The sequence below is a fragment of the Scyliorhinus torazame genome, chromosome 5 (assembly GCF_047496885.1).
Source record: "Scyliorhinus torazame isolate Kashiwa2021f chromosome 5, sScyTor2.1, whole genome shotgun sequence".
Classification (NCBI taxonomy): domain Eukaryota; kingdom Metazoa; phylum Chordata; class Chondrichthyes; order Carcharhiniformes; family Scyliorhinidae; genus Scyliorhinus; species Scyliorhinus torazame.
Window position 1 is genome coordinate 172,835,908 of NC_092711.1, and position 25,784 is coordinate 172,861,691.

At 46.6% G+C, this 25,784-nt stretch overlaps 1 protein-coding gene and 1 long non-coding RNA gene across 7 annotated transcripts in view; one reads left to right on the top strand and one right to left on the bottom strand.

Annotated features, from left to right (window-relative positions):
• On the top strand, positions 1-23,202 carry LOC140422365 (uncharacterized). The gene is made up of 3 exons (XR_011947412.1): positions 1-367; positions 450-633; positions 22,972-23,202. It is a non-coding gene; the product is annotated as an uncharacterized lncRNA (long non-coding RNA).
• The window catches only part of LOC140422341 (uncharacterized), a 13,415-nt gene continuing 3,024 nt past the window's right edge, over positions 15,394-25,784 (bottom strand). For all 6 annotated transcript variants that reach the window (XM_072507377.1, XM_072507378.1, XM_072507376.1 and 3 more), the window contains exon 2: positions 15,394-18,631. In XM_072507377.1, coding sequence (XP_072363478.1) covers positions 17,532-18,299 — 768 coding nt within the window. In that variant the 5' untranslated portion in view covers positions 18,300-18,631 and the 3' untranslated portion in view covers positions 15,394-17,531. The remainder of the gene's footprint in view (positions 18,632-25,784) is intronic.

Consider the following 25,784-nt stretch of genomic DNA (forward strand, 5'->3'; position numbering starts at 1 on the left):
TGGAACCCGGAAACGTCACCGCGGAGCAGTGATTCAGGCAGGGCTCCGTGGGACGTCACAATGACTCAGATGGGCGTTCCCAGCACACAGTCTCCCATTGGGAGCAACATCCCTGGTCACAGAAACAAAATATTGCGGATTGGACAACAGCTCAGCGTAAGGAGGTCAAATCCCCGTCCGCCCCCTCATTGTCTCCATGAGTGACATTGGCCAATAGGAACTTGTGGAGGATTGGATTGGCGCTGATCCTCCATCCAATCAGAATTTGGGGCCTGTGTCACTGGCTGCACGGAGTTTCCTTCACTGTCTGCCCAGCAAACCTGCTGCTCCTCTCGCTTCACACAGACTGAAACCTCCTCTAAACCCTGTAAGTAAAACACTTTCTTTTCTCCCCATTACATTTATGTTCTCATTCTCACCTTCACATGGTGACTTGTTTAAATCCTCAGGCCCAGATGAGATGTTTCCCAGGCTGCTGTGGGCCGCAAGAGAGGAGATTGCAGAGGCTCTGAGAATAATTTTCAAATCTCTGGTCACAGGAGCGGTGCCAGAGGACTGGAGGACAGATAATGTGGTTCCATTATTCAAGAAGAGTAGGGAAAATCCAGGAGATTACAGACCAGTGAGTTTAACGTGAGTGTTAACACGTGGCTAAAGGAGTGGTGCGGGAAAGAGGGATTCCATTTCATGGGGCATTGGCATCAGTACTGGGGCAGGAGGGACCTGTACCGTTGGGACGGTCTTCACCTGAACCATTCTGGGACCAGTGTTCTAGCGAATAGGATAAATAGGTTGGTCACAAGGACTTTAAACTAGCAAGTTGGGGGGAAGGGAAGGGTAAAGCTATGGACAGTATAATGGAGTCTTACAACACCAGGTTAAAGTCCAACAGGTTTGTTTCGATGTCACTAGCTTTCGGAGTGCTGCTCCTTCCTCAGGTGAATGAAGAGGTCTTCATTCACCTGAGGAAGGAGCAGCGCTCCGAAAGCTAGTGACATCGAAACAAACCTGTTGGACTTTAACCTGGTGTTGTAAGACTTCGTACTGTGCTCACCCCAGTCCAACGCCGGCATCTCCACATCATGACAGTATAATGGTTAATGGAGATCAAGGCAGCAGGTTACGTGACAGGTTATTATGTAGAGATATGGGTTCAAAGACGAGGAAAATTAGGAGAAAGGGTAAGAGGAAAAATAAATTGCGAAAAGTTACTGATCAAGGTGTTAGGATTCATAACAAAGACATAAAAAACAGCATAAGTGTACTTTACCTGAATGCTCGTAGTATACGAAATAAGGTAAATGAGTTGATGGCGCAAATCATCGTGAATGACTATGATTTAGTGGCCATTACTGAAACATGGTTAAAAGATGGTCACGACTGGGAGTTAAATATCCAAGGGTATCAGACTATACGAAAGGATAGAATGGACGGTAAGGGCGGTGGTGTAGCTTTGTTGTTTAAGGATGGCATCCGGGCAATAGTAAGGGATGATATTGGTGCCATGGAGGGCAAGGTTGAATCAATTTTGGTGGAAATCAGGAATAGTAAGGCGAAAAGGTCACTGAAAGGAGAAGTCTATAGGCCACCAAATAGTAACAGGATGGTAGGGCAGGCAATAAGCAAATAAATAACGGATGCATGTAGAAATGGTACAGCGGTTATCTTGGGAGATTTTAATCTGCATATCGATTGGTTTAACCAGGTTGGTAAAGGCAGCCTTGAGGAGGAGTTTATAGAATGTGCCCGGGATAATTTCCTGGAACAGTATGTAATGGAACCTACAAGGGAACAAGCGGTCCTAGATCTGGTCCTGTGTAATGAGGCAGGATTGATTAATGATCTCATAGTTCAGGATCCTCTTGGAAGGAGCGACCACAATATGGTGGAATTTGAAATACAGCTGGAGGATGACAAGGTAAAATCAAACACTAGTGTTTTGTGCTTAAACAAAGGCGATTACAATGGGATGAGAAAAGAACTAGCTAAGGTAGACTAGGAGCAAAGAGTTCATGGTGAAGCAGTTGAGGAACAGTGGAGAACCTTCCGAGCGATCTTTCACAGTGTTCAGAAAAGGTTCATACCGACAAAAAAGAAAGACGGTAGAAAGGGGAAAAATCGACCTTGGATATCGAAGGAGGTGAGGGAGAGTATCAAATTGAAGGAAAAAACATACAAAGTGGCAAAAATTAGTGGGAGACTAGTGGACTGGGAAGTTTTTAGGGGACAACAGAAAGCTACTAAAAAAGCCATAAAGAAGAGTAAGGTAGACTATGAAAGTAAACTGGCTCAGAACATAAAAGCAGATAGTAAAAGCTTCTACAAATGTATAAGACAAAAAAGAGTGGCTAAGGTAAATATTGGTCCTTTGGAAGATGAGAAGGGAGATTTAATAATAGGAGACGGGGAAATGGCTGAGGAGCTGAACAGGTTTTTTGGGTCAGTCTTCACAGTGGAGGACACAAATAACATGCCAGTGACTGATGGAAATAAGCATATGATAGGTGAGGACCTTGAAATGATTGTAATCACTAAGGAGGCAGTATTGGGCAAGCTAATGGGGCTAAAGGTAGACCAGTCTCCTGGCCCTGATGGGATGCATCCCAGAGTGTTAAAAGAGATGGCTAGGGAAATTGTAAACGCACTAGTGATAATTTATCAAAATTCACTAGACTCTGGGGTGGTCCCAGAGGATTGGAAAGTAGCAAACGTGACACCACTGTTTAAAAAAGGAGGTCGGCAGAAAGCGGGTAATTATAGGCCGGTAAGCCTAACTTCGGTTGGAGGGAAAATGCTAGAATCTATTATTAAGGAGGAAATAGCGGGGCACCTGGAGGGAAATTGTCCCATTGGGCAGACGCAGCATGGGTTCACAAAGGGTAGGTCGTGTCTGACTAATTTGGTAGAATTTTTTGAGGCCGTTACCAGTGCAGTAGGTAACGGGGAGCCAATGGATGTGGTATATCTGGATTTCCAGAAAGCTTTTGACAAGGTGCCACACAAAAGGTTGCTGCATAAACTAAAGATGCATGGCATTGAGGGTAAAGTGGTAGCATGGGTAGAGGATTGGTTAACTAACAGAAAGCAGAGAGTGGGGATATGGGTGTTTCTCTGGTTGGCAACCTGTAACTAGTGGGGTCCCTCAAGGATCAGTGTTGGGCCTGCAGTTGTTCACAATTTACATAGACGATTTGGAGTTGGGGACCAAGTGCAATGTGTCAAAGTTTGCAGAGGATACCTGAAGTCTGCAGAAGGATTTGGATAGGTTAGGTGAATGGGCTAGGGTCTGGCAGATGGAATTCAATGTTGCCAAGTGTGAGGCTATCCATTTTGGGAGGAATAACAGCAGAATGGATTATTATTTAAACGGTAAGATGTTAAAACATGCTGCTGTGCAGAGGGACCTGGGTGTGCTGGTGCACGAGTCACAAAAAGTTGGTGTGCAGGTGCAACAGGTGATTAAGAAGGCTAATCGAGTTTTGTCTTTCATTGCTAGAGGGATGGAGTTCAAGACTAGTGAGGTTATGCTGCAATTGTATAGGGTGTTGGTGAGGCCACATCTGGAGTATTGTGTTAGTTTTGGTCTCCTTACCTGAGAAAGGACATATTGGCACTGGAGGGAGTGCAGAGGAGATTCACTAGGTTGATCCCAGAGTTGAGGGGATAAGATTATGACGAGAGGTTGAGTAGACTGGGACTGTACTCATTGGAATTTAGAAGGATGCGGGGGGATCTTATTGAGACATATAAAATTATGAAGGGAATAGATAGGATAGATGCGGGCAGGCTGTTTCCACTGGTCGGGGAAAGCAGAACTAGGGGGCATAGCCTCAAAATAAGGGGAGGTAGATTTAGGACGGAGTGTAGGAGGAACTTCTTCACCCAAAGGGTTGTGAATCTCTGGAATTCCTTGCCCAGTGAAGCAGTTGAGCTCCTTCTTTAAACGTTTTTAAGAAAAAGATAGGTGCCTTTCTAAAGAATAAAGGGATTCGGGGATATGGTGTACGGGCCAGAGAGTGGAGCTGAGTCCACAAAGATCAGCCGTGATCTCATTAAATGGCGGAGCAGGCTCGAGGGGCCAGATGGCCTACTCCTGTTCCTAATTCTTATGTTCTTATGAGTGGTCAGGAAATAAATATTCTGAGGGACAGAATTAATCTCTGTTGCTGAGGCAAGAATTAATCAAGGATAGTCAGCATGGCTTTGTCAAAGGGAGATTATGTCTTATAAAGACCGACCCAAACAAAGGCTGTAACAGGTTTCTGAGCAGCAATAGCAGTGCCTCTGGTTCTGCACCAGAACAAGGAGATGGAGCAGAGGCTGTGGACAGGGCACGTTCTGCACAATGTCCTCTGCCAATTTGGAGACTTGGAGTCAGACCTCTACATGCTGCTTGACAGTGAAGGGACTGACTGTCTGACAAGCCAGCCAATCCACTCAGCATCTCAATGTTCACCCTCATCCGTGCCTTTAAAATCCTCATCTGAGTCCACCCATAGCAGAACCCATCTCTGACCTCACCATCCAATGAACTGGCAAGCAAACTATATTTCACCCTGACCTGGATCCAGTTCCAGTGTTTCACCACAGCTGATCCCAACTCTATCGTGGCTGCTAAGTTTGTGCAGTGTCATATCTGAGCTGGTGGCAGAGAGGGACAGATCAAATGGCTATGTGTCTTCATGAAGTGCTAAGCTGTTGCACTCTCTTTTCATCTTTGACCTGCTGTGGCTGAACAGGCAGCATTTTCACGATGGGCCGAAGGGCATCTTTCTGTGCTGTAAAACTCTCTGACTCTTAAGTTTTGAGTCTCTGAAAGCAGGAAATGAGAAGGAGAAAGTTGGTTTGAAGGAAGACGGTGGAGGGTTGGAAAGGAAGAGATCTATGGTCTACATTGTGTGGTGTTTGCTCGTTCTCCCCGTGTCTGCGTGGGTTTCCTCCGGGTGCTCCAGTTTCCTCCCACAGTCCAACGATGTGCAGGATAGGTGGATTGGCCATGAACAATTGCCCCTTAGTGTCCAAAAGGTAGGTGGGTTAAAGGGGATAGAGAGGGGGAGTGGACCTGGGTAGCATGCTCTATCGGAGGGTCGGTGCAGAAGGATTCTGTGGATTCTATTTCATTTGCATTTTCCGAGGAGGTGACTAGGTGTGTAGTTGAGGGGAGTGCAGTTGATAATAATATCTTTTGTCACAAGTAGGCTTACATTAACACTGCAATGAAGTTACTGTGAAAATCCCCCAGTCGCCGCATTCCGGTGCCTGTTTGGGTACATGAAAATGAAAATCGCTTATTGTCACAAGTAGGCTTCAAATGAAGTTACTGTGAAAAGCCCCTGGTCGCCACAATCCGGCGCCTGTTCGGGGAGGCTGGTACGGCAATTGAACCGTGCTGCTGGCCTTCCTTGGTCTGCTTTAAAAGTCAGCTCTTTAGCCCTGTGATCAGCCAGCCCCTGTATGTACATGGAGGGAGAATTCAGAATGTCCAATTCACCTAAGAAGCACGTCTTTCGGGACTTGTGGGAGGAACCCAGAGCACCCGGAAGAAACCCACACAGACACGGAGAGAACGTGCAGACTCCACACAGACAGTGACCCAAGTCGGGAATCGAACCTGGAATCATGGAACTATGGAGCAACAGTGCTACCCACTGTGCCGCCCACATGTAGCCCATATCGACTTCAGTAAGGTTTGTGACCAGGTCTGACATGGGGGACTGGTCAAGATGGGATCCAGGGCAAATTGATACCAAAATTGGCTTCCTGGCAGCAGGCAGAGGGTGATGGTCAAAGATTGTCTTTGTGACTGGAAGCCTGTGTCCAGTGGTGTTCCACTGCGATCGGTGTTGGGTTCCATGTTGTTCGGAGCGTACATCAAGATCTGGATGTGAATGTTGGAGATCTGATAAGTTAGCAGATGACACAAAAATTGGGGGTGTGGGAAATGGTGAGGAACGCCTCAGATTACAGGATAATATGGACGGGCTGGTTAGATGGCAGAACAGTGGCAAATTGAATTTAATCCTGAAAAGTGCAACAGGTCAAATTTGAGTAATCTCTCCTAACTCAGCAACTGGAGCTGTGTATATAGTTAATGTTAAATAAAATAAGTTTTGTTTTCTCTACAACTCGGTGTTATACTCTTCATTGTCCCGTATTAAATACCCATATCCCTGCACTCTCCTGCCACTCAACCAATTTCCTAACCGTGTCAATAATTTGCCCTCAACTCCGAGGGCTTCCACCTTAGCCAACAGTCTCTTGTGTGGGACTTTATCAAATGCCTTCTGGGAGTCCGTATAAATGACATCCATAAACATTCCCCTGTCCTCTACCCTAGTCACCTCCTCAAAAAATTCAGTAAAATAAGCTGTCCCTGATCGAACAAAGTTTTTAAAAGTGTTCAGTTACCCCATCCCTAATTATACACTGCAGCAGTTTCCCCATCATAGATTTTCATAATAATCTTTATTAGTGTCACAAGTAGGCTTACATTAACACTGAGGGAGAAGACAGACTGTCCGATTCACCTATAAGGACGTCTTTTGGGACTTGTGGGAGGACCAAGATAAAACCTACGCAGACACAGGGAGAACGTGCAGACTCCACACAGACAGTGACCTAAGCCGGGAATCGAACCTGGGTCCCTGGTGCTGTGTAGCAACAGTGCTAACCATTGTGCTACCATGCCGTGTTCGGTTCGTGGTCTGTAATTCCCTGTTTTTCCCCTTTCACCCATCTTAAAAAATGAATCCCTTCCCACACTAAGAGCAGGTGAATGGCCTCTCCCCAGTGTGAACTCGCTGGTGTATCCGCACTTCAAAAAGTGCAATTCTCCAATCCAGAGGGACTACTCCTGAATCTAGGGAACTCTGGACGATTATCGTTGGGGCATCTACAATGTGCTCCCCGACTTCCTTTAACACCCTCGGATGGAAACCGTCAGGTCCTGGGGATTTGTCACTCTTTAGTTCCATTAGTTTCCTAGTTAGTGATGGTATAGTTATGTTAATTGTATTAAGTACCTGTCCTCTATCGACTATTAATTTTTTGGGGACTTCTGGCAAGTTATCCTCCTTTTCAACTGTAAATACTGAGGCAAAGTAATTGTTCAACGTGTCTGCCATTCCCCCATTATCACTGACAATATCTCCATTTCCAGCTTTTACTGGGCCTACATTGCTCTTCACCCCCCGCTTTCCCGTTACATAACTAAACATTTCTTCTCATTGATATTGATGTCGCTTGCAAGTTTCCTTTCATAATCCCTTTTAGTTGCGCTTACAAGCTGCTTTATGACCCTTTGCTGGTCCTTGTACCTGTCCCATTCACCCGGATCTGTACTATGTCTTGTACATTTGTGCGCCCTTTCTTTTAGTTTTAAGCTGTCCCTAATCTCTTTATTTGTCCGTGGCTGTTTTCTTTTTGTGAAGTGGAAACTTTTCCTCTCAGGGGTATATACTTGCTCTGTATATTGTTAAATGTTTCTTTAAACATTCTCCACTGATCTTCAGTTGTTTGACCCATTAACAGATCTCCCCAGTTTACCGAGGACAGTCTCTGTCTCATCCCGTTAACGTCAGCCTTACCCAAGCCTAAAACTCTACTGTCTGTAACTTGCTTTTCACTTTAAAACACTACACTGAATTCAATCATGTTGTGATCACTATTTGATAAATGTTCATGCACAGTTAGGCTACTCATTAAATTGGGCTCATTACTCATAATTAAATCTAATATTGCCTGTCGCCTTGTTACATCTGGAACATATTGCAGCAGGAAACTATCTCGGACACATTCCAGAAATTCACTCCCTTTCTGACAGTTGCTTGTCTGCCTCTCCCAATCTGTGTCAGTTATAATCCCCCATTAATACTACTCTGCCTTTGCTACACACTTGCCTAATTTCTGCCTTTATACAATCTAGCGCCTCAGAACTGCCACCAGGGGGTCGATACACAACACCCATTACAGTTTTAGATTTTTTTGTTCCTCAGTTCCACCCATATGGGGCGGGATTCTCCATCCCGTCGGCCAATGGGGTTTCCCATTGTGGGCACCCCCATGTCGTCGGGAAGTCCGCGGGCGTGAGTGCACTGCTGGTGAAGCAGAGGATCCCGACGACGGAGAATCCAGCCCATGGTCTCCGCTGGATACTTCCCCCTCATTATCCTCCTTCACCATTAAGGTGATAGTATTTCTAATCAGTAAAGCTACTTCACCCCCTCTGCCATATTCTCTGTCCCTCCTGTAAACTTTATAACCGGTATATTTTGTACCCAGTCCAGACCGTCCTGATACTTGTTTTTGGAACTGTATTGAGTTCTCCTGAGGCCTTCCCCTCCCCCTCCATTTATTAGTTTAAAGTCGTTCTGACCTCCCTATTTATCCTTTCCACGTGGACACTGGTTCCAGATCGGTTCAGGTGGAGACCGTCCCAACGGTACAGATCCCTCCTGTCCCAATACTGATGCCAGTGCTCCATGAAATGGAACCCCTCGTTCCCGCACCACTCCTTTAGCCACGTCTTTACTTCCCTAATTTTCCTCATTCCTACACCAAATTACACGTGGCTCGGCAAATAATCCAGAGATTATAAGCCTTGAGGACCTGTTCTTTAATTTTGTTCCTAGTTCCTGATATTCCCCAAACAGGTCCTCTTTCCGAGTCTTGCTGATGTTGTTTGTCCCAACGTGGACCCCAACAACTGGATCCTCCCCTCCCTCTCCAATATCCTTTCAAGCCGGTTAGAGATGCCCCTCACCCTGGCACCGGGCAGGCAACATACCATGTGGGACTCTCGGTCCTGCTTCCAAAGGATGTTCTCAGTTCCCGTAATTATAGAATCCCCGACAACTACCACTTCTTCCCCCCTCTTGGATGGCCTCCTGTACCAGGGTGCAGTGGTTAGCCAGCTCATCCTTCCTACAGTCACTGCTCCGATACCCTGCCCCTCCGAGTCCACTCCCTGGAGACTCGGCAGTGAATCCCTGAGGTAAGGTTTTTGTCCTCACAGCTCCGAAACTCCATCCCTCCGAGTCCGCTCCCTGGAGAGTAGGTCTGGGGAATAGGTATTGGAGACAGGTATTGGGGAATGAGAGGTAGGAATGTTCCATAGAAACTAGAATTCTCTGTTCTGAATTTCTATCCTGTACTGAGTGTTGACTTATGTAAACTTCTTTTACAGATATTGCAAGAGGAGGAATTACAGACAGAAATCTCAATTGTCACATCTTGGTCTTACAGAGTCACCTTGGGACCTGAATATCATCGGCCCTTGAATCTAGAAGGAGAAATGTTTGCCCAATCTGTCGGCATGAAAAGATGTTAAACATCAGTGTGACTGGAAAAGCACCGAGACACACACACCCGAGTGAGAGTGTTCCAGAGCACTGACTGTGGAAAGAGCTTTAACCAGTTACACAGCCTGAAAAAGACATCACACCATTCACAGTGGGGAGAGACCGTACACGTGTTCTGTGTGGAGTGGACGAGGCTTCAACTGATTGTCCAACCTGGAGAGACACGAGGAGACCCAAAACATGGAGAAACCGTGGAAATGTGGGGACTGTGGGAAAGGATACAGATTCCCATCTCAGCTGGAGACTCATCGACGAATTCATACTGGGGAGAGGCCATTCACCTGCCCTGTGTGTGAGAAGGGATTCACTCTGTTCTCCAGCCTTAAGACACACCAGCAAATTCACACTGGGGGGTGGCCATTCACCTGCTCTCAGTGTGGGAAAGGATTCACTCAGTTACCCAATTTGCAGGCACATCAGCGAGTTCACACTGGGGAGAGGCCATTCACCTGCTCTCTGTGTGGGAAGGGATTCACTCAGTTATCCAACCTGCAGAGTCACCAGCGAGTTCACTCTGGGGAGAGACCGTTCATCTGCTCCCAGTGTGGGAAGGGATTCAGTAAATCATCCAACTTGCGGACACATCAGCGAGTTCACGCTGGGGAGAGGCCGTTCACCTGCTCTCTGTGTGGGAAGGGTTTCACTCAGTTATCCCACCTGCAGAGTCACCAGCAAGTTCACTCTGGGGAGAGACCTTTCATCTGCTCCCAGTGTGGGAAGGGATTCACTCAGTTCTCCAACCTGCGGACATACCAGCGAGTTCATACTGGGGAGAGGCCATTCACCTGCTCTCAGTGTGGGAATCGATTCACTCAGTTATCCAGCCTACAGAATCACCAGCGAATTCACACTGGGGAAAGACCATTCACCTGCTCCCAGTGTGGGAAGGGATTCAGTGATTCATCCAACCTGCGGACACATCTGCGGGTTCATAGTGGAGAGAAGGCAATCACGTTCTCTGAGTAAGGGAAGGCAATTAGTGTTCCATCCCGCCTGCAGACAGACCAGTGAGTTCACCCCGGGGAGTGAGCATTCACCTGCACTCAATGTGGGAGGGAATGTGGTGTTTCCTTGTACCTGCCGAGACACCAACAAGTTCAAAGTGATTACAGGGGCTATTGCTGTTATTGTTTCTGCTCTCGGTTACATCCGGGACTGCATTTTGTTCATTCTGTCAGTTGGTCACTGGGGAGGGTCGGAGGGTTTTGTTCTGCTCGACTTGGCAGTCCCATGGCTTTGCCTCCAGAGGGCTGACGCTCTTTGAGCCTTGTTGCGACTACCTTGGTTCAAATTTCACAAGGATCACAGAGTGAAGGGGTGTTTGGAAGTGAGAAGATATTCAGTTTGCATTTCTGTTTGGATCCCTCTAAATCCTGCCACATTACCATGAAGATGGGCCTTGGTGGTTCCATGTTTTTGTTTAATTTATCTGGGTGAACATCCAATCAGGGTATGAGGGGCAAGTTGTCTGAGGTAGACTGGGAAACTGCATTAAATGGTATGGTGGGAGACAGGCAATAGCTAATATTTTAAGGCATTATTATTCATCTACGGGGGGTGGGGGGGGGGGGGGGGGGGAGTCAGTTAGCTCAGTTGGCTGGATGGCTGGTTCATGATGCGGAGTGATTCCAATAGCCGGGGTGCAACTGTTGTACTGGCTGAGGTTATCCATGAAGGGTCCACCTTCTCAACATTGCCCCTCACCTGAGATGTGGTGACCCTCAGATTAAACCACCAGTCATCTCGCTCTCGCTCCCTCTCTCTCTGATATCTTCAGTCTGGATAGGCCCAGTGGACCCGGCTATTCTGGGTCTGGATATTTTATTCTAATTGAATTCTCCCTTAAGCTTTGAAAATGGGACAGTAACATGGTCAATCAGAACCATCAGGAAAGATCAGCTTTATGAACATCAAATGTGGCAAAAGATAAGAATGATTGTGGCCAATTACAGATGGAACCAGCATCATTCACTGGTAATGTTCCACCGTGTACCAAACAATACCCATCAACCCGTCCCCAACCAAAGGGATTTTACCCACAGTAGAGCAACTGGAGGAAAGAGGAGTGTTAATTAAAACACGCAGTTCGTCAAATAGTCCAGTTTGGCAAATGGTACAGGGTGTCTGACCTTTGACGACTGAAAGGCAAACCTATATCAATCTGGTCTCCACCTGTGTTCCAGTGAAAGTCTGGAATGTTTAGATGGGATGAATAAGTTGATCACTTTCTCCTGGAAATATTTACATCCTGGCCCATGAATTTTGTTTCAAAGAAATCCACATTTGAAAGCCCGGCCAAGACATGAAATATCAACACCATAACAGGGCAGATAAGAAAGACAGATACTCACTTTCATCTTCAGAGCATCTGAGAGTTAAGAATATATGACATGATTTTGGGATACCGGTGTGGGTGTGCAGATGTGATTTGTTACATGTGAAAAATAACAAGCCTAAATTCACGGTGAAATGGACTGAAGACCGAGTCCCAAACACACACAGCTACTGGAGACACAGCAGGAGATGAAATGGTTAATGTGACCAGGGGATTGAGACACCATTGTGACATCATCAAGATATTGACACACTCCAGAGTGAAACTGACTTTAAAACAACCAGGAACGAATTAAACACACTGGACATGGGCAAAGTGGGAGTGAAATTAAAGTGATAATGGGACAATGAAGGGCTTGGGAGAAATAATACTGAGTAAGAACTGTCCACAAGTTGGATGGGGGTAAAGGGGGAGTTGAAGAATCTTATACATCCATGCTTGATCTGTTGCTTGAAGCATCTGTCCTTATGTACCAGTAACCTAGAATTTGCCGCACAAGAAGAAAATATGGAGTAGATGTTACCCCAGGCGGGGCCAGAACTGGACAATAAAGGAGTGAAATTGAGTGAGGATTTGTGGAGAGAGTTTTGTAAATTCTTAATGGAATGCGGGAGTTGCTGGACCAGAATTTATTGCCCTTGAACTGAGTAGCTTGCTCGGACATGTCAGATTTTAACCGGGTCTCCCCGATTTCTAGTCTCTGCCACAAGGGGAAACATCCTCAGCACCGTGGGCTGCATGGTAGCACAGTGGTTAGCACAGTTGCTTCACAGCTCCAGACTCCCAGGTTCGATTCCCGGCTTGGGTCATTGTCTATGCGGAGGCTGCACGTTCTCCCCGTGTCGATGAGGTTTCCTCCGGGTGCTCCGGTTTCCTCCCACAAGTCCAAAGATGTGCGGGCTAGGTGGATGGGCCATGCTAAATTGCCCTTAGTGTCCAAAAACGGTTAGGTGGGGTTACGGGGATAGGGTGAGGTATGGGCTTGAGTAGGGTGCTCTTTCCAAGGGCCGGTGCAGACCTGATTGGGCCAAATGGCCTCCTTCTGCGCTGTAAATTCAATGAATCTCTCTGTCAATTCCACTCAGGATCTCATGTGTTTCAATAAGATCATCTCTCATTCTTCTCAACTGCACTGGATACAGTCCCAACCTGTCAAACCTTTCCTCAGAGGATAACCCCCTCGTTCCAGAATCTGTGAGTCAACCTCCTCTGAACTGCTTCTGATGCAATTATCTCATTTCTGAAATAAGGAGACCCAAACTGTACACAGTGCTCTAAATATGGGGCGGGATTCCCGTCCTGCAGAGCATCCCTGCCAGCAGCGGGATTCTCCGTCCTGCGGCATGTCCCTGCCAGCAGCGGGATTCTCCATCCTGTGGCGCATCCCTGCCAGCAGCGGGATTCTCCATCCTGCAGCGCCCCCACCTGGAATGGCCAATGGGGTTTCCCATTGTTGCCAGCTCCACGTCGTCTGGAAGTCCCCAGGTGTGGGTGCGCTGCCGGCGCAATGGAGAATATACAGTGGAGAATCCATCCCATGGTCTCACCCAGGCCCTGTACAACTGCAGCAAAACACCCCAACTTTTATATTCCACTCCCTTTGCAATAAACAACAATATTCCATTCACCTTCCTAATCACTTGCTGTACCGGCTGTAAGGGCCCTTCCTTTTCATAACCTTATTTCCCCTTTCTTTTATTGTTGCCGTTACATTTTGTCCATGGATGCTTAATGGACATGTCACTTTAAGGCAAGCAGCCTGTATCTTTAATTCAAGCAGAAGAATCCAGGCGTCTGTGCCGGTTTAAACTGGATTGGCCCAGAAGGCTGTGCTCCAAGGTAACAGGCGGTGATTGGATCCTATCCCGCTGGGATGTTTTTCACAATCCCAAGCTTTTAGTTTGATTCTAGCAGCACAAGAGGCAGAACTGACTACCTCTCTCCAGAAGGCAGCTGTGAGTGCTATCTCTCTTCCCAGATAGCCTGTGGGTGCTGTCGTCCTGAAACCATGGAGACCTGAATACAAACCACAAACTGAAATGTTTGAACAGAGATGAGGTGCCTCTCCAGAAAAGTGTGAGTACTGCATTTCTAAACTCCAGAGAACCTGAACAAATTAATCTACAGAGAAGATCACTACAGGCTGTAAACTAAAGACTTTAATCTGCAAGCTTGCTGTGAAGAAAAGTGCCAAAAACCATCATCTGAAAAAAAGAATTTCTTTAACTTATGATTTTATCCCTTTCCACCCCTCTGTGTTTGTCTGTCTGTGTGTGTGTGTAGAGGCTGGGGGCAGGTTAAAGTGGGAATTAGGAATTGGCTTATAGTTAACCAGTTGTGTTTGCTGCATATTTTATTGTTGTTCTTGTAATAAATAAACAGTAATTGTGTTTATATTTGCAACTATGGTGACTGATTGTTGGGCAGCCGAGGACCAAAGACATAAGGGGCTGGATTCTCCGTCCCACAGTGCCAGATTTCTGGTTCAGTGTGCTGTCAGGTTTCGCCAGCTGATCAATGGGGTTTCCCATTGTGGGCCAGCAGTCCAACGCTGTCGGGAAACCCCCGGGCTGCCGGCAAAACGGAGCATCCCGGCGGCGGAGCATCCAGCCCAGGGTATTTTCATAAAAATTATTGATTAATTCACTTGTGCTGTGACTCTGGGGCACGTGGGGCTGGAATTGACCGCGCACTAGCCCAGGGTGTCGTAACACAGCAAACTAACTTGTGATTCCTGTACCAGGACACCCAGATCCCTCTGTGCCTCAGAGTTCTGTAATCTCTCTCCCATTTAAATAATGTTGTTTTATTTAATCCTTCCTGCCAAAGTGGGCACGTTTACATTTTCCCAGGTTATGCTCCATCTGTCAATTTGTTCTCACTCAGTTCATCTATTTGTTGTCCTTTGCATTCTCCTGAAGTCCACTTGGCAAATTAATTTCCAATCCCTCTTTGTGTCATCAGCAAATTTAACCCCATCCAACTCATTAATATAGATTGTAAATAGTTGAGGGCCCAGCACTGATCCTTGTGATACTCCACTTGTCACATCCTACCAACCCAAACATGACCCATTTATATCCACTCTCTGCTTCCTGTGAGCTAACCAATCCTCTATCCCTGCTGATATGTTGTCCTCTAGTCTACACCATGAGCTCTTATGTTGTGCAGAGACCTTTGATGTGGCACCTTGGGAAATACCTTCTGGAAACCTAAATAAACCACAGCTGCAGGTTCCCCTTTATTGACATCCCGTGTTACTCCCTCAAGGAGCCTGAATAAATGAGTCAATCATAATTGACTCCCTGAACCCCATTTTGTGTGTTAAAAGAAAAGTCATAGTGGCAGCATGTGGCGCAGTGGTTAGCACTGGGACTGCGGCGCTGAGGACCCGGGTTCGAATCCCGGCCCTGGGTCACTGTCCGTGTGGAGTTTGCACATGTCTGCGTGGATTTCACCCCCACAACCCAAAGATGTGATGGATTGGTCATGTTAAATTGCCCCTTAATTGGCAAAATAAATAATTGGGTACTCTAAATTTATTTTAAAAAAAAGAAAAATCAAATCTCCTCTCCCCCTCTGGTTCCTTTGCCAATCACCTTAGAGGGACTCACTTTCTGTTAAAGAGCCTCTCAACCTCTCACCCACTTTCCCTGAACTACATCAATCTAATCACGAAAAATCCAGCCAAATCAAATATTTTCTTGTTAATTGTTTATTAATGAAACAACATGGTTAAAAAAACTAACAGAAAATTACTTGAGGATAAATAGCAAGCAGAGTAAAAGGATGTTTACAATGTTCAGAACCCAAATGGTTTCTCTTTGGTTTCTCTGTTCCCGTGACTCCTCACTTTGGACACGGGCACTGAATACCGGGGGTCACGTCACTTACCCCAGTCACCCCCTCCTGTGTCCTAATTGAACATAGAACATAGAAAAGTACAGCACAGGAACAGGCCCTTCGGCCCTCCAAGCCTGCGCCGACCATGCTGTCCATCTAAACTAAAATCTTCTCCATGTCCGGGGTCCATATCCCTCTATTCCCATCCTATTCATGTAAATGAACATCATAAAAATAGACAATAGAACAATGAGAACACATTGAACACAGGGAGAATTGGTTGGAGGTCCATTTCCCAGTCAGTCCTCCAGCACCTTCCGGTCTCTCTATTAGTGCGACGTCCATGGCAGTTTCCCAACTGGGGTGCAGGCCCCGTTATTCTCAACTAAATTCAGCCCTCAGCTCCATCTCCTGACTGTCATTGACACGAAAAGTGAGCCAGAAAACTGCCTGAGGCTCAAATGGGAAGTCATAACTTGTGGATTAGGATCTCTGTACAGATCAATAACTTTAAAAAAAATCAATTCCAAGTCAACAATGTAAAGGATCACACAACAGGCCTTACGGTTTTCTGGCTTTTACTGCAGCAAACAAACCAGAAGCAACATTTTGTTTCCAATTTTTCCAATTAAGGGGCAATTGAGTGCGGCCAATCCATCAATCCTGCACATCTTTGGGTTGTGGTGGTGTGACCCACGCAGACACAGGGAGAATGTGCAAACACCACACGGACAGTGACCCTGGGCCGGGATTGAACTCGGGTCCTCGGCGCCGTGAGGCAGCAGTGCTAACCACTGTGTGACCGTGATGCCTTAGTAGCAACATTGACTGAACACTACTTTTGCCAGAAACCTCCACCTTTATTTATAAAATAGAACTTGTCCTTTTACACAATCTAAAATTCCACTCCACGGTTATACTTTACTCTGCACCAGAAATCCAAACTGAAGTGTCTCAGAACGGTAGCCTTGTGGATAGCACAATTGCTTCACAGCTCCAGAGTCCCAGGTTCGATTCCCATCTTGGGTCACTGTCTGTGCGGAGTCTGCACATTCTCCCCGTGTTTGCGTGGGTTTCCTCCGGGTGCTCCGGTTTCCTCCCACAGTCCAAAGATGTGCAGGTTAGGTGGATTGGCCATGCTAAATTGCCCTTAGTGTCCAAAATTGCCCTTAGTGTTGGGTGGGATTTCTGGGTTATGGGGATGGGGTGGAGATGTGGGCTTGGATAGGGTGCTCTTTCCAAGAGCCGGTGCAGACTCGATGGGCCGAATGACCTCCTTCTGCACTGTAAATTCTATGATAATCTAGGAGTACAACAGTTGCACCCCTGCGATTGGAGTCACTCCACATCATGGTCAGACATCCAGCCAACTGAGCTAACTGACACCCCCCTCTGGCAGATATATAATAATTCCTTCACTATTAGCTATTGCCTGTCTCCCATCATACCATTTAATGTGGTTTCCCAGTCCACCCCAGACAACTTGCCCCATATACCCTGATAGTTTTCTTCTGTGAGAAACACCTAGATAAATTAAACAAAAAAAACTTGTAACCACCTAGGGCCCATCTTCATGGCAATGTGGCATGATTTGGGGGGCAACCAAACAGAAATGCAAACTGAATATCTTCTCACTTCCAAACACTCCTTCACTCTGTGATCCTTGTGAAATTTAAAACCAGGTAGTCGCAACAAGGCTCGAAGAGCGTCAGCCCACTGGAGGCAAAGTCGTGAGACCGGCCAGTCCAGCAGAAAGAAACCCTCCCCATTGACCAACTATCAGAATGAACAAAATGCAGTCCTTGATGTAACTGAGAGCAGAAACAATAACAGCAGAATCCAACCCCTGTAATCAATTGTGAACTTGTTGGTGTCTCAGCAGGTGGGATGAATCATGGATTCCCTTCCCACACTGAGAGGTGAACGGTCTCTCCCCAGTGTGAACTCGCCGGTGTCTCAGCAGGTGGGATGGTTCACTAATTTTGTTCCCCTCCTCAGAACACGTGATTGCCTTCTCCCCAGTGTGAACTCGCTGATGTGTCTGCAGGTTGAATCCCTTTCCACACTGGGAGCAGGTGAACGGCCTCCCCAGTGTGAATTCGCTGGTGACTCTGCAGGTGGGATAACTGAGTGAATCTCTTCCCACACTGAGAGCAGGGGAATGGCTTCTCCCCAGTGTGAATTCGCTGGTGTTTCTTCAGGTCCGGTAACCGAGGGAATCCCTTCCCACACTGAGGGCAGGTGTATGGCCTCTCCCCAGTGTGAACTCGCTTATGTGTCCGCAGGGCGGATGAATGTCTGAATCCCTTCCCACACTGAGGGCAGGAGAATGGCTTCTCCCCTGTGTGAACTCGCTGGTGTGTCTGCAGGTTTGATAACTGAGTGAATCCCTTCCCACACTGAGAGCAGGTGAACGGCTTCTCCCCTGTGTGAACTTGCTGGTGTGACTTCAGACTGGATAAGCGAGGGAATTCCTTCCCACACTGAGAGCAGATGAACGGTCTCTCCCCAGTGTGAACTCGCTGGTGTGACTTCAGACTAGATACCTGAGTGAATCCTTTCCCACACTGAGAACAGGTGAACGGCCTCTCCCCAGTGTGAACTCGCTGATGTTTCTTCAGACTGGACAACAGAGTGAATCCCTTCTCACACTGCGGACAGGTGAACGGCCTCTCCCCAGTGTGAACGCGTCGATGAATCTCCAGCAGAGATGGGAATCTGTATGCCTTCCCACAGTCCCCACATTTCCACGGTTTCCTCATGTTTTGGGTGTCCTCATGTCTCTCCCTGTTGGACAATCAGTTGAAGCCTCATCCACACAGAACACATGTACGGTCTCTCCCTGCTGTGAATGGTGTGATTTGTTTTCAGGCTGTGTAACTGGTTAAAGCTCTTTCCACAGTCAGTGCCCTGGAACACTCTCACTCGGGTGTGTCTGTCTCGGTGCTTTTCCAGTCACACTGATGTTGAAAGTGGGCAAACAATTCTCCGAGATTCAAAGGCTGATGATACTCAGATTCCAAAGTATCGAGTGACTCTGTAAGACTGAGACGTGTCAATTAAGATTTGTCTGTAATTCCTCCTCTTGTAATATCTGTAAAAGGAGTTTACAAAAGTCAACACTCAGTCCAGGATAGAAATTCAGAACAGATAATTTCTCTGGAACATTCTTTCCTCTCATTCCCCAATACCTCAGCTCCACTACCACAAGACCATAAGACATGGGAGCAGAATTAGGCCACTCGGCCCATCGAGTCTGCTCCGCCATTCAATCATGGCTGATATTTTTCTCATCCCCATTCTACTGCCTTCTCCCCATAACCCTTGACCCCCTTATTAATCAAGAACCTATCTATCTCTGTCTTGAAGACACTCAGTGATTTGGCCTCCACAGGCTTCCGCGGCAAAGAGTTCCACAGATTCACCACCCTCGGGCTGAAGAAATTCCTCCTCATCTCTGCTTTAAAGGATCGTTCCTTTAGTCTGAGATGGTGTCTTCTGGTTCTAGTTTTTCCTACAAGTGGAAACATCCTCTCCACGTCCACTCTATCCAGGCCTCGCAGTATCCTGTGAGTTTCAATAAAATCCCCCCTCATCCTTCTAAACTCCAATGTAAACAGATCCAGAGTCCTCAACCGTTCCTCATACGACAAGCTCTTCATTCCAGGGATCCTTCTTGTGAACCTCCTCTGGACCCTTTCCAAGGTCAGCACATCCTTCCTTAGATACGGGTCCCCAAACTGCTCACAATACTCCAAATGGGGTCTGACCAGAGCCTGATACACCTATTGCCCATACCTAGTCTCCAGGGAGCGGACTCGGAGGGGCAGGGTATCGGAGCAGTGACTGTAGGAAGGATGAGCTAGCTGACCACTGCACCCTGGTACAGGAGGCCATGCAAGTGGGGAGAAGAAGTGGTCGTTGTCGGGGTTTCTATAATTAGGGGAACTGATAACATCCTTTGGAAGCAGGACCAAGAGTCCCACATGGTATGTTGCCTGCCCGGTGCCAGGGTGAGGGGCATCTCTAACCGGCTTGAAAGGACATTGGAGAGGGAGGATCCAGTTGTTGGGGTCCACATTGGGACAAACAACATCAGCAAGACTCGGAAAGAGGACCAGTTTGGGGAATATCACGAACTAGGAACAAAATTAAAGAACAGGTTCCCAAGGGTTATAATCTCTGGATTATTCCCTGAGCCACGTGCAAATTGGCATTGGGATGAGAAAATTAGGTAAGTAAACACGTGGCTAAAGGAGTGGTGCGGGAAAGAGGGGTTCAATTTCATGGGGCACTGGCATCAGTATTGGGACTGGAAGGATCTGTACAATTGGGACGGTCTCCACCTGAACCGATCTGGGACCAGTGTCCTCGTGGAAAGGATAAATAGGGAGGTAGTCAGGAACCTAACATCAGGAACTGCAGCTAATGACAAAGCAAGTAGCATCCTGGTTAACGCAAAAGTGAAAAGTAACAAACAAGCAAATAACAAACAAGTAAATAACAAACAAGCAAATAACAAACAAGCAAATAACAAAGAAGCAGTGCTGAGGGAGCGGTCAGGGGGAACAGCCCGATTAAGAGTTCTGTAGACAAATACACGGAGTGGAAGGAATAAACTAGACGAGCTGCAGGCGCAAATGCAAGTTGAAGATTATGATGTTGTCGCTATTACAGAGACTTGGCTGCAGGATGGTCAGGACAGGGAACTAAATATACCGGTTATAAAGTTTACAGGGACAGAGAATATGGCAGAGGGGGTGGAGTAGCCTTACTGATTAGAAATACTACCACCTCAATGGTGAGGAAGGAAACAATGAGGGGAAAGCATCCAGTGGAGACCATAGGAGTGGAACTGAGGAAGAAAACAATCTCAAACTGTAATGGGTGTTGTGTATCGACCTCCTGGTGGCAGTTCAGAGGTGCTAGATTGTATAAAGGCAGAAATTTAGCAAGTGTGTAGCAAAGGCAGAGGAGTATTAATGGGGGGATTATAACTGACACACAGATTGGGAGAGGCAGACAAGCACCTGGCAGAAAGGGAGTGAATTTCTGGAATGCGTCCGAGATAGTTTCCTGCAGCAATATGTTCCAGATGTAACAAGGGGACAGGCAATATTAGATTTAGTTGTTAGTAAGGGCCAGCACAGTGGTGCAGCGGTTAGCACTGCTGCCTTACAAAGCCGAGGACCTGGGTTCGATCCTGCCCCAGGTCACTGTCCGTGTGAAGTTTGCACATTCTCCCTGTTTCTGCCTGGGTCTCACCCCCACAACCCAAAAAGATGTGCAGGGCAGGTCAATTGGCCACGCTAAATTGCCCCTTAATTGGGGGGGGAAAAAAGAATTGGGTTACTCTAAATGTATTTGAAAAAAGATTTAATTATGAGTAATAACCCAAATTTAGTTGGTAGCCTAACTGTGCGCAAACATTTATCAAATAGTGATCACAACATGATTGAATTCAGTGTAGTGTTTGAAAGTGAAAAGCACATTACAGACAGTAGAATTTTAGACTTGGGTAAGGCTGACGTTAACGGGATGAGACCGAGACTGTCCTCGGTAAACTGGGGAGATCTGTTAATGGGTCAAACAACTGAGGATCAGTGGAGAATATTTAAAGAAACATTTAACGAGATACAGAGCAAGTATATACCCCTGAGAGGAAAAGGCTCCACTTCACAAAAAAAAAGCAGCCATGGACAAATAAGAGGTTAGGGACAGCTTAAAACTAAAAGAAAGGGCGCACAAAAATACAAGACATAGTACAGATCCGGACGAATAGGAAAGGTACAAGGACCAGCAAAGGGTCATAAAGCAGCTTGTTAGAGCGACTAAAAGGGATTATGAAGGGAAACTTGCAAGGGACATCAATATCAATGAGAAGAATGTTTAGTTATATAAAGGGAAAGCGGGTGTGAAGAGCAATGTAGGCCCAGTAAAAGCTGAAAATGGAGATATTGTCAGTGATAATGGGGGAATGGGAGACACGCTGAACAATTACTTTGCCTCAGTATTTACAGTTGAAAAGGAGGATAACTTTTCAGAAGTCACAAAATAATTAATAGTCGATAGAGGACAGGGACTTAATACAATTTATGTAAATATAGATTAGATTTATATTTATTGTCACGTCTACCGAGGTACAGTGAAAAGGATTGCTCTGCGTACAGTCCAGGCAGATCCTTCCATTTATGAAGAAACATAGGACGTATAATAAATACACAATGTAAAGACATAGACATAGTGTGAAGCAGACAGAGTATAGTGCGAACAACAGGAGAGAAGATGCAGAGAGAGATCAGTTCAGTCCATAAGAGGGTCATTCAGGAGTCTGGTAACAGCGGGGAAGAAGCTGTATTTGAATCTGTTAGTGCGTATTCTCAGACTTTTGTTTCTTCTGCCCGATGGAAGAGGTTGGAAGAGAGAATAACCCAGGTGGGAGGGGTCTTTGATTATGCTGCCCGCTTCCCCAAGGCAGCTATAGTATCACTCACAAGGAAATTAATGGAACCAAAGATTGACAAATCCCCAGGACCTGACGGTTTCCATCCGAGGGTGTTAAAGGAAGTTGGAGATGTTAAGAAAAATGCGAAAGATGTCATTTGAAATGAGAAGGTCTGATGATAAAACCCAAGGAACATGAGAAAAAGCAAAGTAACAGAAAAGATCCTATAAATGTAAATGTAATGAAATGCTAAAAAATGATATAGCAGAAGGCCCTCGAAGGGTCAACTGCAGACAAATATTCTTTGGAATGCAGACGGCCATTATCACACAGGCCTCGAGATAACGAAGCAGCTCATGCTGTAACCTGATATCTTTAGTTCAAGTCGGAGAAAGTTTTGTAAAAGTTAAGTTTTAAGTTACATAAAGGGAATGAGTTTACTACCCTTTAATAGAAGTTAATTAGTTTAGCAAGCAATTGATTGGAATTGCCAAAATCTTAAGTTTGAATTACTTGAAATAACATTTATTTGTGAATGATAGAAATTTAATGACACCAGTTAAAAGTGGATATCTGGAGAGAAGAGTTGATTTTAATACCGGACAATTCACCGCAGCTCACTGCTTCTTTTCAAAAAAGCAGTCAATAGCTTGTTGTAAAATTGTAAAAAGGGAAGAATATAACTTGAAACATTTGGAATACAAGAAAATACAATGCTTAAAAAAGATAAGGGATTGAAAGTCTGGAATGCCACAGAATAATTAGCAGGACGTCTCCCTGCCAGTGAGCTGACAAACCAAGGTCAAGCTTAACATGAAGGCACTCTCATGTTCGACATTACGGAAACTAGATGTGGAATCATATGGACAGAAAGGGTATTGCGTTAAGGAGCAGAAGAAAATACTTAAAAATAATGTCATGTAATCAGCAAGGCTGTTGGAAGGGTGATATATATCCTGAATAGCTCTCAGCCAGGCACTCACTCTCAGCTTGCAGGGTGATTTCGGTACATGGGACTGACAGAATACGAAAGCCGAGCAGAACCACAAAATAACCGGGAGAAAACCAACAGATAAAGAAGAGAGATTGTCAAGGAGGCCCAGGAAGGTCTGATCAGCCAACCAGGAGAATCCAGAAGCAAGATCTTTTTGCTTTTCTGTAAAGACAGTGATTTTATCTTGTAAAAGAAAAAATAATAATAAAATAATTTAAAGTTTTAACCTGAAACAGTGGTTATTACAAAGTCTACTTTACTGACTTAGCAACGCGGGACCAAGATCGATGCTACTAAGTGGTAAGTCGATAAAATTCTTCTCTAAAGATATGGGTTATGCCGGGGGATAACTTGAAACACTAGTTTGACCCGAATAGCACCCACCTAAGTCTGCAGAGGAGTCAGGGAGTGAGAATCCCTGTTCACCATTAAGAATATCTTGACCCTTTTTTGGTACAGGGGGAATTCTAAGAATACTGGTGAGTTTTTTACTTCAGGGAGCATATTGTAGATGTCCTAACAAGAATCTCCCAGAGTTCCCTAGATTCAGGAGTAGTCCCTCTGGATTGGAAAACTGCACTTGTCACTTTTTAATGAGGGGGGAAAGGGGGAAACCCGGGAATTACAGACCAGTTCGCCGAACATCTGGGGTGGGGAAATTGCTGGAGTTTATAATCAGGGATGGGGGTAACTGAACACCTTAAAACATTTCAGTCCATCAGGGAGAGCCAGCAGAGATTTGTGAAGGGAAGATCATGCCTGATAATCTGACTGAATTCTTTGCAGAGGTGACAAAGGTAGTGGGCAGGGGAATGTCTCTGGATGTCATGGACTTCCCCATTGGGTGGGTAAATTGGGGTAGGTTTGGACGGGAGAGCGGTGATGGGGAGTGTGCCCTTTGTTTCTCTTTGTTTGTTGCTGGTCGGGAGGGTTGAGGGGAAGGGACGGACTGGAATAGTGAGAAGAAGTCAGAGGCCTTGGGCAGGGACCGCCATGCGAGCTGGGCAGGCTAGTTAATGGGAGTGAAGTTGGGGGTTGCCAGGAGGAAGGCATGGGGGAGGGGTGGAGAGATATTGGGTTGGTTCTTTGTTTGCTTGTGAGAGTGGGGAAGGGGGGTGGTTGGTGTGGCAAAGGGAGAGATGACGGTGAACATCTGAGGGCGGGCCTGAAGGGGCGCATGCTGGGGGCTGGCTTAAATGGGGATCTGGCTGTTCGGCAGGGGAGGGGAGCGGGGCCCCCCTCCCTGGCCAGCTGGTCATGTGGAACGTGCGAGGGTTGAATGGGCCGGTTAAACGATCGCGTGTTTTTGCTCATTAGAGGAACCTGAAGGCGGACGTTGTGCTCTTGCAGCAGATGCAGCTGAAGTTTGGGGATCAGACGAATGGGTGGGGCAGGGGTTCCACTCGGGGTTAGACATGAAGACGATGGAGTGGCAGTGTTGGGTTATAAGAGAGTGGCTTTTGAGGTGGGGGAGCATTGTGGCCGATCCGAGGGATGGGGGGTAGCTCTGTGATGGTCAGTGGGAAGCTGGAGGAGATGCCAATGGTGCTGGTGAATGTTTAAGCCCCGAATTGGGACAACGTGGATGTTAGAGAGGATCCCAGACCTGGACACGCATCGGCTGATTATGGGGGTAATTTCAATACAGTCCTAGATCCAAGTGTGGATCGGATGCGTCCTAAGTCGTTGAGGGTGTTGGTGGTGGCGATAGAGTTCAGGGGTTCATGGGCGCATTGTTTGCAGGAGGGGGGGGGATACCCATGGAGGTTTGGGAGGCCGAGGGCGAAGGACGTCTTGTACTTCACCCACATACCCATATGCACGGGGCATATTCGCGGATCAACAGTTTTGTTATGGACAAGGTGCTGCTGCCGGAGATATTGGGTTGGTTCTTGGTTTGGTTGTGAGAGTGGGGAAGGGGGGGTCGGAGGTGGCCGACTCGGAGTACTCGGCCATTGTGTTTTTCGACCACGCGCCCCATTGGGTGGATTTGAGGATGGGGGGCCTAACAGCTGCAGTTGGGGGGTTGGATGTGGGGCTACTGGCGGATGGGTGAGTGGGTAATGGCTGCTATGTCGAGTTGAACGATATGGAGGAGGTCCCAGCCACCACGCTGTGGGATGCACTTAAGGCTATAGTTAGGGAGGAATCCGGGAGGATAGGGAGAGGGTTCCCACCTCTCCCTCCCTTTCAGTCATTGAGTTCCAGATTCCAACAAACCTCTGGGGAAAAGCTTTTCCTCACATCTCTGAACCTCCTGCTCATTACCTTAAATCTGTGTCCCTAGTTATTGATCCCTCCACTAAGGGAAAGAGCAGCTTCGTAGCCACACTATCTATCTCTCAGAATTTTATACACCTCAATCAGGTCCCCTGTCAGCCTTCTCTGCTCCAGGGAAAACAATCCCAGTCTCTCTTCATAACTGAAACACTCCAGCCCAGGCAACGTCCGAGTGAATCTCCTCTGCACCCTCACCAGTGTAAACACTTCCTTCCTATAGTGTGGCGAGCAGAACTGCACAGTACTCCAGCTGGGGTTTAACCAGCATTTTATACAGCTCCAGCATAACCTCCCTGCTCTGATATTCAATGCCTCGGTTAATAAAGGCAATATTCCCATTGGCCTTAACCAGCTTATCCACCTGTCCTGCTGCCTTCAGAGATCTGTGGATATGCACACCAAGTCACTTTGCTCTTCTGTACTTCACAGGGTCCGACCATTCATTGTATATTCCCTTGCCTCGTTAGTCCAACCAAAATGCACAACGTCACACTTTTCTTGCTTAAATTCCATTTGCCACTCTTCTGT